The sequence below is a fragment of the Emys orbicularis genome, chromosome 23 (genome assembly GCF_028017835.1).
Source record: "Emys orbicularis isolate rEmyOrb1 chromosome 23, rEmyOrb1.hap1, whole genome shotgun sequence".
In the NCBI taxonomy this organism is placed as follows: domain Eukaryota; kingdom Metazoa; phylum Chordata; order Testudines; family Emydidae; genus Emys; species Emys orbicularis.
In genome coordinates this window covers 4,235,262-4,254,354 of record NC_088705.1, presented here as the reverse complement: position 1 = coordinate 4,254,354, position 19,093 = coordinate 4,235,262, and the positions used below count along the sequence as shown (strand labels likewise).

The window sequence follows — 19,093 nt, the reverse complement described above, 5'->3', positions numbered from 1 at the left end:
CTAGATTCCCACTGCTGCTTTGCCACTATACCTCACTACTGGCCTGCAGCCCCCAGCTCTGGGCCTGTTGAGCAGGTACTGCTAACCATACTAAACAGGGCGGTTCGGTAAGTTTGACTGAGCACACGATTGGAAGCTCAGTTATACCACTTATTGTCCCACTTGATGTACTACTTTTGGGAGCGAGGTTAGGAAACCAAAAGCCAAAACAGAAGTCGCTGGTATTACACTTCAAGCACCTGTAATGTACATGTGGCCGATTGTTCACTTACAGCATGGTTACACTTCCCCCAGTTATGTACATGCTCCAATCCGGTACTCTCCTCCCCTCACAAGTAACACCCCAAGGACTGCCAAGAATGTTCCCAGGACATTTAAGACACTAAACTCCATTTTTAAAACTTAGGCCGGCCTCCATGGGGCTGACAGCAGGTTTCCTACTCAAATTTCCATGGCTTGTCAGGCTGCTATTCAGTTTGACCCATGAGCAATGAAGCAAAAGGCCGCTTCTCCCGCTACCACCCTTCCACTCTAACCCATTAATCAAGCTGTTTTAAGAAATTTTCTACAACATTGTAGAAACCCATGATTGATCTTTTATTTGAAGGTTGGTTACACATGGGGAAAATTTAGCTGGTTTTGTTAGTGTGGATTAATGTAATTACAGTAACCTGCGCTGTTGTAATGTTTACTCCCAAACCTTGGCTAGCAAAGGAATATACACCTCTACCCCGATATAACGCGAATTCGGATATAACACGGTAAAGCAGTGCTCGGGGGCGCACACAGGGCTGCGCACTCCAGCAGATCAAAGCAAGTTCAATATAACGCGGTTTCACCTATAATGCGGTAAGATTTTTTGGCTCCTGAGGACAGTGTTATATCGGGATAGAGGTGTACATGTAATAATGGCTATTGGCAGAGCATAATCTTCATCAGCTGCTCCATATTACGTGGCAGGACAAGATGAGAAATATGGATATTCAAAGCCAAACACAGCAACCACCTTCCATCCAGCACTGATTTGGTTGTGGCAGCTTTCTTGGTATAGACATATTAGACTGGAAGACCAACAAATTCCCAAGTGTGTTCACCAAGGACTGCTGCTACATGGTCTGCAATCACATGGACGCCAAAAGGTTTGATGGCACAAGAAGACTACCAGTGATAAACTGAATATCCAGCCAAACCACTTTAAAGACCTAGACAGATCAATCCAGGTGAAACTATCTGCAATGAAGCCACACACCTTTGTGATTTGTCATCATGAGAGTATAAACTTAGCTGCTAGCTTGACTCTTTCCTTGGAGAAAAGTGAAGACACGATAGGCCTTCTTTGCTAGACTTAAATCCTTATCCACACACTGAAGCAATAAAGCATCACAACAGGATTGGACAGCTGTAGGATTCATGCTTGCTACACAACCAACCTTATTTTGCAGTAAGTAGCTGACTCTGGCTAATGAGTAACTGCAATTTTGAGATCTACTGCTGGAGAAGCAGTTGGTCTGATTAAGAACCTGATCTCTGTAAGGGAGCACTTTGGAACAAGATGCTGTGTCTAGTAAGAACTTTCAGGATCAGGCTTCTAGTTTTGTAAGCATGATAGGCAAGCTCCCATCCCAGCTCATGCAGCTGCCTATTTCTTTCTATGCTTCATTAGGGTCTTGGGTTTGCCTTGTTCAGTACAGATGCATCTTAGGGGAGGTTCACAGATTCTATCTTTATGCTCCACCCCCATCGCCACCTCATTTTTAGCAGTGATATCCAAAGTACATAAATATGTTCAACTAAATGAACTTCTGGAGTAACAAACTTAAGAAAACAAGTGTCATCTGTATAGCAATTGAATATTTTATTGAAAGATAAACATTGCCACTTAAGTCCCTGGCTCCTCTCCACTGGGTTCTGGACTTCAAACACTGCTTCTTCCTGTGAATGCAAAAACACAAAGTTGCCCCAAAATCTAGAGAAGTTACCAGCAATCTTCATACATAGATCACTTTAAAAAACAAATACTGAATGAACACAAAAAAATCATGCATCTGGAACAAACATTCTTTAGCAATGTATATAAGCTTTCAGGATACACGTGGGATTAAGTGAATAGCATAGAAACAGGGACATAGAAGCAGTTCTGAATTGGACTATATAGCATTAGGATCAAATCATAAGGATCTTTACATTACTGGTTTCAATTTTTAAGTGTTCATTCTGCCTAAAGGATAGATCAGATGCATACAACCATCAACAGTGCAAAAGAAAATATTTAGCAAGTTTCCCCCAGGCCTGTGGTTTTAAATACTGGCATAATATTTTGTAAGTGTTTTAGACTGAGGTCTGGGTCAAATGGTGGGAAAAAAGAATTTTCTAGTTTAATTCCAGCTCTGCAGATTCCTTCTTATGGTCCCTGCATACTACCTCCAGTCTGCTTGCTTCCCCACATATAAAACACGTATAATATTGATTCACTTACCTTGCGGGATGCTGTGAAGTTCAATTGTTTGTAAAATGTTTTGAAGATGAAAAGCAGAACCAATATTTTTGTATCAAGTTTAATTTATGCAATTGTTTTTACTCAAGTGTTAAGCTATCTGCCCTAGACCTTTCTCCTCCTAATGCACCATGCTTTTCTTATGGTGCTTGAAATTAACATGTTAGGTTCCTTGTGTGTGTCTGAGCATCTGTAGAGTTCAATGAGCAGGGTTTATTGATGCTGCAGAGCCGGAAAGCCTCAAACAATGCTTATCTTGGTTCTACAAAAGAAAGATTAAAAGGTTTTATATAAAATCCATTAAAGAATGACTTCTGATCTTAAGAATCTATATTAAGATCAGGTCAAATTTTAGGTGGAAACTGCTAAGTACACTTGGGGTCATTTCTTCTTACAAATTCAGTATCCCAAGATTAATCTACTACTCACCCATTCACTTCGCAGTCTGGCTACTCCACATCACCGGACATCAGGTCACATTCTGGATTGTGCTCAGGCCCTACTGCGATATGAGGAAAAACTACCTAAGTTAATGTCTTCCATAAAATGATTTTATACCCCCAAATATGTCACTTATTTGGTGACTCTCAGTTTGGCCATTCCTTTTATGAGGTGCAGCATCTCAGCGAAGTAGAGGCCATGGAATTAAGAGGAAGTTGGAGTCTAAAGTGACCAACCAAAAATGACAGTGTGCATAATTGTAACTACTTATCTGGAGGTGTAAAAAGCATGTTAACTGTATGGCAGGGGTTCCCCAAAACATATTCAGAGGGTGAACCATATCAACAAGATTGTTTGAGACCTACCTACCCTCCCCCCCATTCGCCATTATAATGGGCTGCCTGTGGCAACTATCGCAATTGCTTACACAAAAATATAAGTTTAGCTTTTTAACTCAATTTACTGGAAACAACCACCACCACCAGCACTACTCCACAGTCATTTAGACCAGTTTCTGAACTTTTTTTTTAAATGAAAGATTAACAGATATGCTTACCTCACATGGATGAGCACGTTGATTTCACTCAGCTTGCATCATCTTCACCTAAAGGAGAACAACTGAAGTTATTATAAAAATATACACTAGAAAGTTTCTGAAAACAAAGTTCTAACCCATTACAAAATTCTAACCTTTAAAGTAAAAGTTTAAAAGATACATGGACTGATTAGTTATGAGGGAATTTACAAATTATTCCAAAATACTAGGTGGAAGTAGTATAAGGGGCAGAAGTAGGCTAGTCTAAACACTTGTAAGAAAGTAAAAGAATATGCAGGTGGTTGAGTGAAGAACTGCACCTAGTCTGAACACCAAGCCATAACTGCTAGCTTCACCAGTCTGAATACAATGAAGTTTGATTGCAGTCAGAGGTATACTATCCCTTATGTGAAGGTATGTAACTGTGAAACTAGACTAGGTTACTTAACCACAGTTTGGCTTATCTGTAGTAATATTACATGCTCCATATGGATGAAGCAAAGTGTCCCTGATACTAGCTGTGCCCAGCCCAAGAATCCTACAAGTGCATTGCAATCCAAAGGAAGACACTAGAGTTTGTCATGCGCTTATTACCTTTGTTCTATGTCACAGCTTTTTTCCCCCTCTGCATATTAAGCCTCACACTACAGCTTTGTTGAGGGCAAACTGCCAGGGGCTGAAGATCATCTACTCATCAGCAACTAGGGACAAATCTGTACAAAGTTCTGTGCACACTATTAGTTGGAGGCAAAGCACACTGCCTTCACAATGCTACTTAGCCAGCCAAGTGGATGAGACACCCAAATTTAGTATCAAACCCACCTCTTGGTACAGTGTTGAGACTGAATTATAAGTCGACAAAAAAATGTAGTATGCACATTGTTTTCTATGCTGTAGCACCAAACACCATGCATAAGGGATACTATATCTTTGTGCATCTTTTTAACACTCCAGATTATGCACTTGTAGCCACCCCCCTTTTCCCCAGTTAGCTCTTCAGTACTGGTGTTCAAAAGCAACATTTATAGATGGGGTATTCACAGCCCACTGTGGGATTGCACAATCAAGTCCTAACTTGTCAATCATTATCTAGCAGCAATGACAGACGGGAGAGAAGGCCAATCCTCCCATTTTTTCTTTTCCAGTAGGCAGCCATTTAAAAACCCCACTAGCTGATATGAGAGAAATCAGAAGCTGATCAGTTGATTCCAGCCTTGCTAGTAGTGGAAGAAGCCAAGTAACAGTCCAAAACAGCACACTATTTATGCAATTTCTCCAACATGCTTAGCCTCATTTAACATGTTACAACACACAGGCCTTCCTGATCGTGTCACTGCAGCTGGCAATGATTAACAGACATGCAACCCCAATACCGCTCAAGTCCTAAAACTACTCACAGGCCTCAATATTTAGCTGTTTAGTGTTTTGCTATTGGGGAAACTGCAAGCAAGACTTGGTATGCTTAATGTTACAGTAAAAGCCCCCATATGCTACACTGTGCTGTGCTCTCCCCTGACAGCACCAGAATCTGATCTAACAGGTACGCATATGTATTCTGGCACCACACTTCCGAGCTTCAGATAAACTTTTGGGAAAAGTATAATTCATAGAGAAAAAGATAAAACCAAGATGAAACACAATGCAAGCACTTCAGTGTACTGTTATTTCTCATACCCACTTATTACAAGTTGTTTGCTTAAAATAGACATGCCTATTTGTTTTTAAGAGACCTACTGCACCAAGTTTCGTTACTGAAGACAATTCAAAGCTAGTATGAAACCCATTGCTTTGTCACAAATTGCTTGCTCCAAGAGTGTCAAAAGCCTATTACCATTCCAAGTATGCAGAAGGTAGATGTGTCCACATAACCCCTCCATGATATTCCTGAAGGCAAGTCACGTGTCTAGTAAATACTCAGCACACTGGCAAAACTGAACAGACCTGACTGTTGGTTTAGAGATACCTAATAATCCAATTCTTGCAGTTTCACAGCAAACATACTGCTATCGATTTCATTACTGAATTTTATTCATAGAAAAGCTCTAAAGTCAATGGCAACAGCCAAACTGGCTTAGATACGAATGGTGTCACAGGTTGAATAGCTGAAGTTCAGCTACACATTCAATGTAACTAAAGAGCTGTTACTGTCTGAGTTATGAAGTGCAGAAATTACTTTGATTTTTCAACAGAACATGAATACAAACAGCAGAGGGCAAGCCTATCTAGTTTATAAACTGCTTACCAACGAGTAAGATTCTTTCTTGGAAGATACAATACAGAAGTTTAATGTCCAAATTTGACAAAAATGTACACCAGAAACAGGTATGCAAAGTAAAACTTTGCATCTCAAGTAGAAAAACCCTTGCAATACCTCTGAAAGGTTTCTTATGCATTGCCAAGAACCAAATCAGGGGATGAAATAAGGAAACGTATGACATTCAGACTCTGGAGTTACAGCTAACTAGCACAACAAAGCAGATAGGAGCTGAAGGTCAACACATTCGGAAGTTTGGAAACATTTAGGTATGTAACCTTTCGAAACACCGTATCTGGTATTTCTAGCAGTGAAGAATTTAGAATAAGCACACACTTGAAAGATATTTTGATGAAAAATTAAGCTACTTTGATCAGTACATTCACTACCAAGATGAATATTTAAAGACAGGAATCCATAGATTCCCAGCATAGTCAGTTGCCTTTAATTGAACATATATCATGATCACTGCCACCTAGAAATTAAAACAAACATATCTTAAGTTGATAAACCCTGAAAACTAATGGAGATATTTGAACACAATTTATGACCTAAGAAGTACTTACACCCAAGTCTTAAAGCTCACTACAGTGAGCTTTACATCTTTATCGCCTAGTTCATTGAAGGCTAGAGCAATGATTACCAATATATTTTCTAAGTAGCCAAGACTCTAAAAGGGGATGCACTGCAGATGGGATATTTTGCTACTACAGAAAGTTAATACAAGTGACAGGTTTTCTAGGTGCAAATTGCACCTAGTTGACTAGTTAAATGATTCTAAAAATCACATTCCCTCTTCCCCACAGAGCTCACCTAAGAATATCTTCATTACAATGTACTTAAGAAAATCCACACAAGCCAAGTCATATATGTACAAAGGAATCGGGTCTGTGATACTTATCTAAGAATCGCAATAAGTTGCTTATTGCTGCTGAAAAAGATACAGCTTAAAACCGAAAGCCACGCAACTTTGATGCAAGCTAAACATACAAGTATGAAGAGTGCTGCACTGTAATTTCATAGTCGGAAGTGTGATGTCAGAATACCCACAGAATAAGGTTACACAGAAAGTCACCAAGTTATATTATATTGCTTGTTACCTACCTGTACGCAGTCGGCAATGAGAATCTCGGAGCAAGCAGGAATACTACATCCGGGTCCTAATGTCCATTGCCATTTGTGGTACTACGTTCCTCACAGTTATGAACTGCAGAAATGCTGGCTAAGTGCAGTTATGTAGCAGGCCACTACTTTTAAGAGTGTAAAATTGCAGTCTCAAAAACTCCAGCAAAAACTTGCTGCCACAGTAAGTGGTTGCCGCCAAGGAGAAGCCAAGAATTTTTCTACCATAAAAATACCACAAAATCTCACAAAAGCAGTTTCAATTTCTCATAAGCTGTATTTCTATTAGGTGGTGTGATGTATCTACATAGTACTGTAGATATGCTCTGTATTCATTTTTAAGGAAGTGTGAAAACATGCAAAAGGATACCCATTTCTATATGCTGCATAACAGATTAAAAGTTTAAATGGGCTCAATTTAATTAAAGCAGAGAAAATATTGGCTTTTGCAATTTAGTCTAAGTCCAATACAAAAAAAAGTTCTATATGGTCTAGACCATCTGCAAAATGGGTCTGCCAGACCAAGGACTTTTCTTAATGGATTTGAAAACCCTTTACTTCAGTTATGTAAATCACCTGACTTTGTGAATACTCCAAAACCACAGAACCATGGGGAAAGACCAAAGGAACTTGACAACTTCCTTAACACCTCCCACCAACTTAATAACTGGGTATAACATTTTAAAATTCTGACATTTGTCTGTCAGCTTTTAAGATAGTACCTTTAAAAAGGTTCTGAAATCAAATTGGTCAGAAGCTACTGTATGCAACTCAAAGCAGGACTTGATTGTTTTAAAAAGTCTGCTTATGCAACTACAACACAGGGTACACTGTTTAATAAAACTATTTCAAATGTTGTAGAAACTGCTGAATCTTTCAGTATATGTTTGCTAAACAGTTTAGCAAACGGTCTATTTTTAAGACCCAGCAACAGCTTACATACAAATAGGGCACTAAAAAGAAAACCTCTGGAAGGTAATGATTAGGACATCAGCATCCTTCACTCTTCAAAGTTACAGTACTACAAAAGAAAGCATTTTGGGATATGTGCCAGCATCTCTTTAATAAAGAATGACATGTAATCTGAAAAATAAACTGAAAAAAATTAATTTAATGTTTACTGTCAGAGTTCCCCATCTCAGACATTTTCACCCTCTGTGGGTGTCCACGAACACCCTTTTGAAAGTATTTGCGTTGAGCCCCTACTATAAAATTCATACAAGTTGTAATTGGACTGCTGATTTTAAACTAAGAATCCTATACAAAGGATCCCAGACACTTGATCTCCAGTTTAAGAACTGCTGATCCAAGATTTCCTACATTTCAATTCATAGAGGTAAAGTGTCATCTACCCTCTTTAAAAGTTCTGGGAAAATAGGAACAGATTTGCCAAACTGGCTGAGTCTCTATTTAGACACTTAATATTTAGTCACACACCTGATTATCAACATTTCACAGCTTGCCAGTATTACATTTAAAGTTTAACAGTCAGCATTTAAACAGTGCTCACTTCTGAAGACGGACTGTTTGTATTCCAAGATAATGAAATCTAAACACTAAAACTTTTATCCATAGAGACAGAATTTAGGATTAGCCAATGCTTAGCACAAACAGTGGAAAGACCTAACAATTAAAACTATTCACAGAATGCTCAACATTTTGGGAGTCAGGTAAAAATACAACCAAACCAAATAAGTTTGCCAACTTTGCACAAGCAGGTTGATGTATCCTGTCTTAATACCAAGGCATTTTACACTGGGAAGCTATGCTCCCAGCTTGTCAGGTACAATCACAGTAATGAAGTAACTACATTAATAACAGAGTCCAGAATACCTTGCATCTTATGGGGTTTAATTAAGTGGACAGCAAACTGTAAATTCATGAAACCATTTCCTCTGTCAGAATCTTAAGAGGGAGTTTTATTTGTACTATGTAGCATTAGCTATTGAACTCCAGGTTTAGTCCTACTCTTGCCTGCCAAACGTCAGCATTAAGATATCTGACAATATCAGAACAGGGGTTCTCAACCAGGAGGTGCGGTGAGCTGAGCCAAACTTAAGTGGCACTGTGACCTGGCACATGGGCAGCAGAAGCTCCATGTAAAAAAGAAATGCTAAGACTGGACATGACTCAAAAAAAGCTGAGAACCCTGCTACAGTGCAAGAGGCTATTTATTTATCTGAATTTAACATGATGCATTTTAGGATTTAAGTACTACAAGGTCTATGAAAGAAGACTTCAGTTTTTACAGACCCCTGAAATTAACCCCAGTTGATTTCTGAACTGTAAGAGTTAGTCCACTCACTTAGCATAAGGACATAAGCAAGTTACAGAGTACAAATTAAAAATCTCCTTGTTTTACTTAAGTAATACTCCCTGGTCTTCTTGCCAAGCAATTTCAGTTAGGTATTAAATACTGAACCAGGCCAATCCTGCATCTCAGGCAGACAGTTTACGTATAAAACAAACATGTGTCACGTTTACAGCCCTTTAATTGGGAAGTCAGTCAATCCAAGCCATTCTGTGGATTTTAAAAAGTGACCTTTTCAACTTCTTTAGAAGATTTCAAGCAGTGGATGCCAAAGAGATAAGTCTCTGCCACCATCCCACCCTCCATTGTTAAAATCTAAAACTCATTACATGACAGCAGCATCATTTGCTGTTTAGTTTCCGTTACTGCATCTTACAACACTTGCAAAGTTTCCATTTCCTTATTGCAGTATAACGAATGCTCTGAAAATCTGTACCCATTGGAAGATCAAGTATCAGTCTACAACTATTTGACCCAAACTTAAAGCTTGAGGCATAATGGGAGGAGGCCTCACCCTTAAGCTACTTTTCTGCATCCTGGTCTAAATCAGACCTCTAAATCCAAGACTCGTTTCAATTATGTTGAAAGGTATGGCATTTAGCCTCATATTTAGAACCATGAATGGCGAGTTTATGATAGAATAGTTACTACATTTAGTATTCTATTTATTTGAAGCACAGTAAAAAAAAGTTGGTACACTGCCATCAAGTTAGGGATGTTATACATCAAAAAAACAGCTAATTTTTTTTGAAACACTGCATTACATAATTAAATTTTACTCGTCCAAACAGACCACTTACAAATATTAGGTCACTAGTTTCTAACATCCATAAAAATGTAGCTTTCTTACTAAAATGCAAGAATTTAAAAGTTGGTGTCTAAACAAGGCAGACAAAAACAAACTGGAATGAAACTCTACTGGTCACATCTAAAATCGGGGCTTTTTGTTTGGGCCTTCATATTCTTCTCTCCCTCTACCATATCCTGCTGGTGTTCCAGGTCCCATTCCTCTAGGACCCTGGCCACCCACAGGCCCCGCACCTCCCTGCCCAAAGCGTTCAGCACGCTATTGGAACAGTTAACAGTTCATTATTATGTAGTTGATGTCCATGTGTGTTAAGTATATATTTTTAGAAGGTTCCGTAGTCAAGGTTCGTCGATACAATCACCATTGAGCCGATCCACAGGTACCGGGAACATAGAAAGGAAAAAAGGGTAATTTAAAAATTAGTTTATTGTAATACATGCCTTGAGGTATGTTCCCAACTTGATGCATTCTCATACATCTGTTACAAAGAACAGATACTCCCTGCAGTGCTAGAAATGTAAGCATTAGTGCAGATGTGAATTTACACCCTTTCCAAAATGAGCTCTAGCAATTTTCAACCAAGTTTACGCAAATAGCTTGCAAACTCTCACCTTTAGTTCAGTACAAGTTTTGTTTACGTCAATAAGTTATTTCCAAATAAGCCTAGCCAGAAAAGGCAGATTCAGTTCACTGAAGTAGCAGTTGACATTAATAAAATGTCATTGTAAAGAGGATGCCTACTCACCAGTTAATGGCATGTGCTGCATTAGAGACCATGTGCTTTTCAAGATGGGTTTAAGACTACATCTGCTGACTAAACTGCAGAAGCCTTAAGTAGTAAAACAAACAACTGTAATACAGTGCTACTGGATTACAAGAATGAAAAATGTGAAAGACTAATAAGCAGTGATTTACCTAACCAACACAATTGCTTGATGAAAAGACCTTCATTTATTCTCACATTTTCAGGTCTACTGCTATATAACCAAATGTAAAAATGGGTTCACAGAACTACATTTTAATCACAGTGTTTCAAGTCTGCCCTTTGTGCATTTCACTAGGTGCACCCATTAAAGCCCCCCTCCCTTCCCAGCTTTACCACAAGCTCTTGGAAAGTCCACTAAGACTTTACAATTATTGAAAGACTTCATGGACTGTCTCCCATCAGAGTTGTAAGCACTGAATTGGACTGCAATAAAGCAGAGACTTCAAATATCTTTACTAATGCATCTAGCTGCACGTATTTCTACTAAGCTACCAGATAAGTAGGTGTGGCTGGTAGCAGATCTCTAAAAGTTACATCAATACTGTGAAGTCAAAGATAGCTTTCAACTTCCATTTCAAATAAAAGTTTCACTACCCCCTAAAAGAACAATAGTAATTTCAGTTTACTAAACTAAGGCTTTGGCTACACTTGGCAATTCAGAGTGCTGCCGCGGCAGCGCTGTGAAGCATGAGTGTAGTCACGCCGCCAGCGCTGCGAGAGCTCTCTCACAGCGCTGTAAGTACTCCACCTCTCCGAGGGGAGTAGCTTGAAGCGCTGCGAGCGAGCGTGCAGCGCTGATTACACTGGCGCTTTACAGCGCTGCGCTGGGGGGGGGGAGGGGGTGTTTTCACACCCCTGAGCGCAGCAAGTTGCAGCACTGTACAGCGCCAGTGTAGCCAAGGCCTAAGTCTGTAAATACAGATCATGGGTTAATTCAGACTTTTCTCCAGTTACTGGTATACAATTATTTGAAAGTTAGCTTCAATCTTTCTGAGGAAGGAATTTTCAGAAAATAAGGAGTTTCTAGCTTCTCCATAATTTGTGTCTTCTTTACAAAAGTTTATACACCAGCTAAAACCTAATTGCAACTCTTAAGTTTAATAACGGGGACAGCACTGCGTGGCATAGAGTCATGTCCTAGGGAACTTTAGGCAGTTAAACCATCTTAACAGCAACACGTTTTGATGGTATCAAGTTGTTTAAAATATTACACAAGTTCAACATGCACCTGTACCAAGCCTTTTAGAATGAGGAAAAGAATGTACACAGCATTCACCACAGACTACCTAACTGTTCACTAAACGCTTATGAATTGCTTAAAAATGTTATCAGTAGATTATAGATGCATTAATGCCGGCAGCATCATCTACTGAATCAATGCTTTGCAAAGTTAAATACCATAGGTATGGTTTCCATAAAAAGAAGATACCTGGCAAGCTACTGTGGTAGCACACCATATGAAGCCAGAGGCCTGAGTACAGTCTAACCTTAAACCCACCCAGAAAAAAATTCTCTGTATTTTGTGCCAGAGGGTGTGTACCCTCAACAGGGAGGGTGGAAGCATACTATCATCAACCACTTGACCCAGAACAGACTTCCATCCTATTAAAGCATTGCTGTCAGTACTGCTCCAGTGGGATAGCACCAAGCAGACTCCAACCCCATGCACACATGTAGTGTGCCAAAAATAGTATTGTTTGGAAACATACCTCTAAATGTGAGGTATGCAGTAGATTAAGAACCTGCACCTACAGTCATGCCCAACAAGTGGGAAACAAGAAGTTAGAACAGGCTATCATTATTCCTTTGTCAGATAGAAGTCACAAAATGACTAAGGTCAAGGAGTACTGGGAATATTTAAACATGCCTAAAGCTAACAACTGCATTTCTGCTCTTTTGATATTATGGCAAACATTAGCACACAGCATATGGTGTACTGTTTGCCATTTGATTACTCATCACTGTCAACTTGTGAGTAATCTGTTGCATAAAGATACATGAGAGTACAGATTTGCATTTTGCAGTGTATCAATGCAAGGGTGCACTGATTTTGTAATTAGGCTTGGAAGGACCAGATTTTAATTGATCTCAGTAATTACACTTTGGAGAACAAGAGTAGAACCACGTAACACCTGTGGACACTTGATACAATTATGAAAGTTTTTAGATAGAATTGACAAGCTGCAAGCTCTCCTGTGTCAAATTGTTGTAAATTAATTTCTATGGTAATCACATCTTGATAAATAAGCCTTAAATTTATTTGTTAGAGCAAAAGCTGTTGGAAATCAATCCAGTATTTTGAAACATCAAAATTCATGAAAAATCCTTCCAAGCCTAAAGATAATGCAGGTACTCAAAACCCAACCAGTAACAGGGTTAACAGCAAATATGCTTAATAGCACATTTGAATTGGTTTACAGACAACTTCTGTCTAAATGACCATACTCATAAGAACTGAGCTATTACTGTACATACTTCCAGACTAGTCCTTAATATTGCTATTACATAGACTGACTGGAAAAAAAAAAGGGCAGTCAGTACTCAAGATTTATACCATCTACCATTCAAAAATTGGTAGAGTTGAGAATTTCCTGACTTAATTCCCCCCATACTAAAGTAAAGCCATCACAGGATACATTACCATGTCACTTCCCATCATAGAACCACTCATGGCTGGTTGGCCAACACCGGGACTGGCTTCATAACCTATGCCGCCACCGCCACCACCACCACCACCACCCATAGGTGGGAATTTCTGAGCTGCTGCACCATAGGGATCTAAGAAAGAAAAATACATAATCATATTCTGCCAAGTTATATGTTAACCATGTAAAGATATTTAACAATCCTTTACCTCCCATGTTCATTGTGCTGGCACCACCCATTCTCATGTCTCTCTCTCTCTGCAAAGGCAAAAATAGATCAGAATGAGTAATCAATTCTGTCCCCCCTTTGAAGGCCTGCATTTCATGAAGCAGGTGCACCATTTAACAGTATCCATTCACCTACCAAAACAATTTGAGCATTCGTTATTTTGAACTATTTTTTGAAACTAAGAAAATCCCAGTAGCATCTCAAATCAGTTTAATTATCCATAAACCACAAGGTTTTATTTTGTTTATACTTACTGGATCCATGTAACCCATTCTACTGTAATTCTCTTCCCTTTGTCTTCTCATCTGTTCTTCCATCTCACGCTGGCGAATCATCATTTCTTCTTCCCGCCTACGACGTTCTTCCTCCTGCCTGATAATTGGTGTGTTATTATACCTCAAAAAGCACAATATTTACACCTTTAATATGTATCTAACCAACATGAGCAACAAAGTTAGCATCTTACAATGTGTGTTGGTGATTGGTGGATGAAAAGGTTAACAAGTGAATTCAACTTCAGTGAGAGCTACAAAAGATTAACCACATGGTGCTAAGAGTAGTTGTTGAAGGACACCACTGAGAAATATAACATGATTCAAATTTCAAGATGTTCAAGTAAAAAATGATAGCATTTTTACAAAGATAAGCTAGCTTTAACATGCAAACCTCAACTTGAAATTGTATCAGCACATGCACAACTGTCATTTGCGCAAAGAACATTGTTGTAATTTAGTTTTTAGTGACAAAATCTTGTTTATCAAACTCAGGCCTACCTTAACTGAATTTCCTTGCGTTTCTGCATTTCTTGATTATGAAGTTCCTCCATACGCCTCAATTCTTCTTGACGCCTCATAAGGTCTGAAAAAATAGTTTGTCAATACCCCCTTTGTACATACTTTTTCTGTTTATAAGTTTTTATTATCACAAAGTGTTACCTCACTTCAACCACTTACCCTAGCCCCATTTAAGCTCTGCATGGCACACAACTGATACTGAAACATGACTGCTTTTCTTATCAATTACAGTCATTGATAAACCATTCCCCTTTTCAATTACAGTTGGCCAAACAGAATTTGAGTTATGCTCAAAAAAATGAAAAAACTGACAACTTTGTGGGAAGCTTTTTCTCCTCACAGCATCCTTACTGAGCAACGAGAATTTCCAGTCTCACAGAGCCACAATAACTCTGTAAATCCAGAGTACACAAAGCCAATTTTTAGGCTCCCTTATTTTTATGCAAAATAAAATTTACAGCGAGCAGGAAGCAAGATGTAATGTAAGTTGCAAGCTACTTTTTAAAAACAATTCTCAAGCTCCACCTGTTTACTATGGATCAGTTCATGAAAACTGAAAACACAAACATCCATATAACAGGACTATTTGTATAGATAGCACACACAACTAGAAAACAAATGGCAACAGAAGAATTAGTGCCAATCACCTTGACGCAAGAGATTTGCCTGATGTTCATGATAGGCATCTTCCATTTCACTTTCAAGTTTGTCCTTGGCATCTTTCATGTTTTTCTCCACCTGATCTCTTTGCTGTTTTTCCATTTCATCTAAGGATTTCCACCTCTGGGAATATTCAAATTCAAAACTGCCATGCTGAGCAAAGCGGGGTGGAGTTTCTCTTTCCCTACAAATAGAATAGAAAATATTCACTAATAATGAATTTAAAAGACAGAAGTTGAGTAACAGGTTCATTTAAATACTCAGTTCAAAATTAACCAGTTTCTTCTTAAGTCACAGTATTTTCAAGAAATGTTTGAATTATGCTTAACAATAGAGTTTTAAAGACCTTTTTAAAACACTGCTGCTGACACTATATATTCTACCACAGGCCAGATGTTCAGAACAAAGAATCTAGAGAATCCCGTGGTGTCTTCACTGCGGTGAGTCGACTGCTCCCCCATCAACACTGCCTGCACCGCTCGTAGCAGTGGAGTACCGGAGTCGAAAGGAGAGCACTCGGGACTCGATTTATCGCGTCTAGATTAGACGCAATAAATCAATCCCCGCTGGATTGATCACTGCCCGCCGATCCGGCAGGTAGTGTAGACATACCCCCAGTAATAGCAGTAGTAATTTCTTTCAGAAAATTAATGACCAAAGGAGGAACACATTGTAAGCTAGGTCCAAAACATTTTTTTTTTTTAATATTAGAACTAGAAAAAATTATGTCTGAGAGTTAACAAACGAAGGACTCTGCCCAGAAGGAAAAGTAACTTAGTTGCTGGACTAAGAAAGGGTATTTACACCCACAGCTCATTGAAAAGTCAAATGATATCCACACCATCACTGCAATTTTCTGAAAGATCATTTTTCTTTAAACTTTTCTGTGTTGGCTTCAGACTATTAATATTAAAACATTTCATTAAAGTGGCATCAACTTGAAATCTTTTTTTTTATTAATTTTTTTTTTCAGAATTAAAGTCCAGTCCCATTTTCAATAATGATTTGGGTACACCTGAACATTTTACCCAGCATTAAATACTACAAAACTACCCCTCCAATGTTTGTGGTTTTGCAATTTTTTTAATTTCCTTCTTCCCTGTTGCTGTGTGAAAACTGCCAAAGTGCTGTGAAGTGCACAAAGCAAGCAAAGAAAAATATTTTTTGTTTTCCTTGTAAAAATAGTAGAGTAAGCCATTTTAATACAGAAGGGTGATTTTTAACTTAACATCCTTTTAGTGGATAGAAAGAAAAATAACCGATGAGAGGTTGTCAAATTCAATGCTGGCTTCACAGTAAAAATTTTATTAAAACTAATGTTTAAAAAAATTATATAATACACAGGTTAAGAAAAGATGTCTGTACATCTGGGTACAGTGCTTATACAAAGTTTGTTTTAAAAGTCATAAGATACATATGCTAAACTATCATATTGCAAATAGCATGTACTGTAATATATTTGACATCAATATGCGTTATCTCTATGCGGAGAAAACAAAGAGTGCCCCTACTTTTGATACATTGGATTCTTCTGAGCAAGCTTTTCTGGAAGACCATCTTCATCATCCAGTTGTTCAAGTGGTTCCACAATAACTGGCCTAGGAGTACTAAACAAACAAAATTCAGATTTTTTCAATATGAATGCGGGTTTTAGCTTTTAGAAGAAAATTTGTTTATAACTATTATCACTTAAGCTAACTTGTGATAAAACACAAAAGACTAAACATTTACCTCTAACTGCCATGTTTAAATAAGCTACATTTCTATATAGTCAAACAGCTTACGTTGTCAACAAGAATACTCCTTCGGTGCACCGTTCAAATGCCTTCCTTGCAGCTGGCTTAGATGCAAATTCAACAATGCCTTTTCCTGTTGATCTGCCACGATCGTCTACAATCACAACAGCTCTTTCAACTGGACCAAACTGTGAAAAAGCTTCCTCCAATAACTCATTGGACACATAGGGTGAAAGGTTACGCACAGACAGAGCAGCAGCATGTGTGGCAAAACGAACTCGAAGCTGTCGGCCTCTCATAGGAATATCATCTAGTTCTGCCTTTGCAATTTCAGCCAGTGCTCTGGATTCCTGGAAAAATTTAATGAGACCCAGTTTCAACAAAACAATTGTATTGCTGTAATTTAGCTGAACAATAACAGATTTAAATGGCTATAGTAGGAGAACCCACCAATTTAATGAATCCAAATCCTTTCCCCTTGTTGATAAAAACCTCTCCAGGCTCCCCATATTTAGCAAATAATCTTTTGAATTCTTCATCTGTAATATCAGCAGGCAAGTTCCCCACAAACAGACGGCAACGTTGGGTGTAAGTCTTCTCTCCAGGTCGCCTCAGAAGAGAGAGATTTGCTTTAAAGCCCTACAAAAAAAGAGAGACCAGTTCAAGCTTTTATACCAGTTACAAGCCTTCAACCAAAGACGCTCAAAATAGATGCCACCCTCTTCCTCACGGTACAGGCTCCGCCCGCCAATCACACGTCGCACTAATTCAAACAAGAGACCACAGGGTCACAGGTACCTCAGCAAGCCCTCGAGGTGGGACTGGGGTTAGTTACCAAAGTGTGCCGACGCGGTCTGTCAATCCCGCATATAGGCAAGGCCAGGCACTCTGGGTAGGGAAAAGCCCCGTTCAATTGGGACCATCCCACCTTCCCTCCCCAGGGCCACGTCCTCCCACCCCCCGGCCCTCGCCTCCCCTCCGCGCGGCGCCACGCTGTACGGCCACCCCCGACAGCACATCCCCGCCTCGCCCTCCCCTCGGCTCGGCTCCCTTCAAGATGGCGTCGGGCGCGCGGGGAGTCTGAGCGCGGCCGCCGCCATCTTGTAGCTGCGGGGGAGGGGAAGGGACTCACCTCGTCCGTGGCCTTCTCGCCGCTGCCTCCGGCCGAGCCCTGCTGCAAATTGAGGCTCTGCCCTGGGTGCTGCTGGCCCTGGCCGCGCCCGCGCTGCTCGCCGCCCGGGCCGCCGCGGTGTCCCTGCCCTCCCTTGGGGTGCGGGCCGCCGGGGCCCTGCTGGGCCCCCCCCGGGCCCTTGGGCCCCCCGCCCGGAGACTGGCCCGGACCTTTCTTGGGGCCGACGGCAGGGGTGGGGCTCGGCTTCGGCTGCGCCTGTCCCCCAGGGACGGACGGGGTGGAAGGGGGAACGGCAGCGGCGGCCGCCTGGGCCTGCGGCTGTTGCTGTCCCGCGGCCGGTGTAGGCCCCACGGGGGGCCCGGAGCCGGCCTGGCTGCCGGAGGGGCCCGAGGTAGTGGCAGTGGCGGAAGAGGACGAGGCGGGCGGCGTGGCGGTCGAGACGGGCGGCTTCGGGGGTTCGGGCTTAGGGCCCCCGCCAGGCGGGCCGCCCCCCAAGGGGCCGCGGTTCTGGCCAAGACCCATGCCGGGCGGTGGAGACCGGAAATCATGGTTGGGGCCTCCCCGGCCTCCGCCACCCCCTCCCCGCCGGTGGAAACCGCCACCGCCTCGGCTACGGAACCGATCCCGAGACATGGTGCCGCTGCTGCTCTTCTCTCCTCAGGCTCGGAGCCCTGCGCACAAAATGGCGGCTACGCCAAACGGCCTCGCCGGCGCCTTTGTCCGCCCCTTATATACCTTCTCCGCCCCCGGAAACCACCCTGCATTCTCAAGTAACCAATAGAGATCCGAGCTTGTAAAGACTGATAGATCTAATAGCCAATAGGCCGCACCTCTTATGCCACATCTTTTCTCCCGTTGGTAGGAAATCTGCTCCTTGCTGATTGGTCCGTTTGACCTCCGAATACCCGACGGGATGATCCGTTATACTCTTGTGTGCTGATTGGACAATTTGACTGGCAGGCGGGTCGGTCATTAGCCAATATGTATTACGATTGGATGGCAGCGGAGTCACTCATGCTACTAAGCTACCGGCTATGCAGGGAAGACGAGGAGTCTGTCAACTGCCACAATGTAACCAATGGCTCCGCTATCCTCCATGCAGCCTCAGCCACGTGGTGCGCATGACCCTGAGCCGCCCGGGTCGCATACTGTGTGGTGTGGAGGAG

General features: G+C 40.9%; 1 protein-coding gene across 3 annotated transcripts; it reads right to left on the bottom strand.

The window, feature by feature from the left end:
- Positions 1–1,840: 1,840 nt before the first annotated feature.
- On the bottom strand, positions 1,841–18,560 carry SFPQ (splicing factor proline and glutamine rich). 3 transcript variants are annotated; one of them, XM_065421572.1, is made up of 13 exons: positions 17,928–18,560; positions 17,246–17,434; positions 16,844–17,145; positions 16,571–16,666; positions 15,047–15,243; positions 14,379–14,463; positions 13,860–13,977; positions 13,586–13,634; positions 13,373–13,509; positions 3,492–3,539; positions 2,924–2,996; positions 2,477–2,756; positions 1,841–1,932 (listed from the first exon to the last, which is right to left on the bottom strand). In XM_065421572.1, exons 1-10 carry the CDS (start codon positions 18,558–18,560, stop codon positions 3,516–3,518), a joined length of 1,830 nt encoding a protein of 609 aa, XP_065277644.1. In that variant the 3' UTR covers positions 1,841–1,932; positions 2,477–2,756; positions 2,924–2,996; positions 3,492–3,515. The 3 variants fall into 3 exon arrangements, with proteins under 3 accessions (XP_065277644.1, XP_065277645.1, XP_065277643.1); XM_065421573.1 differs by having other exon boundaries at positions 2,924–2,993; XM_065421571.1 differs by lacking the exons at positions 1,841–1,932; positions 2,477–2,756; positions 2,924–2,996; positions 3,492–3,539 and adding an exon at positions 9,814–10,223.
- Between the last annotated feature and the right edge of the window lie 533 nt (positions 18,561–19,093).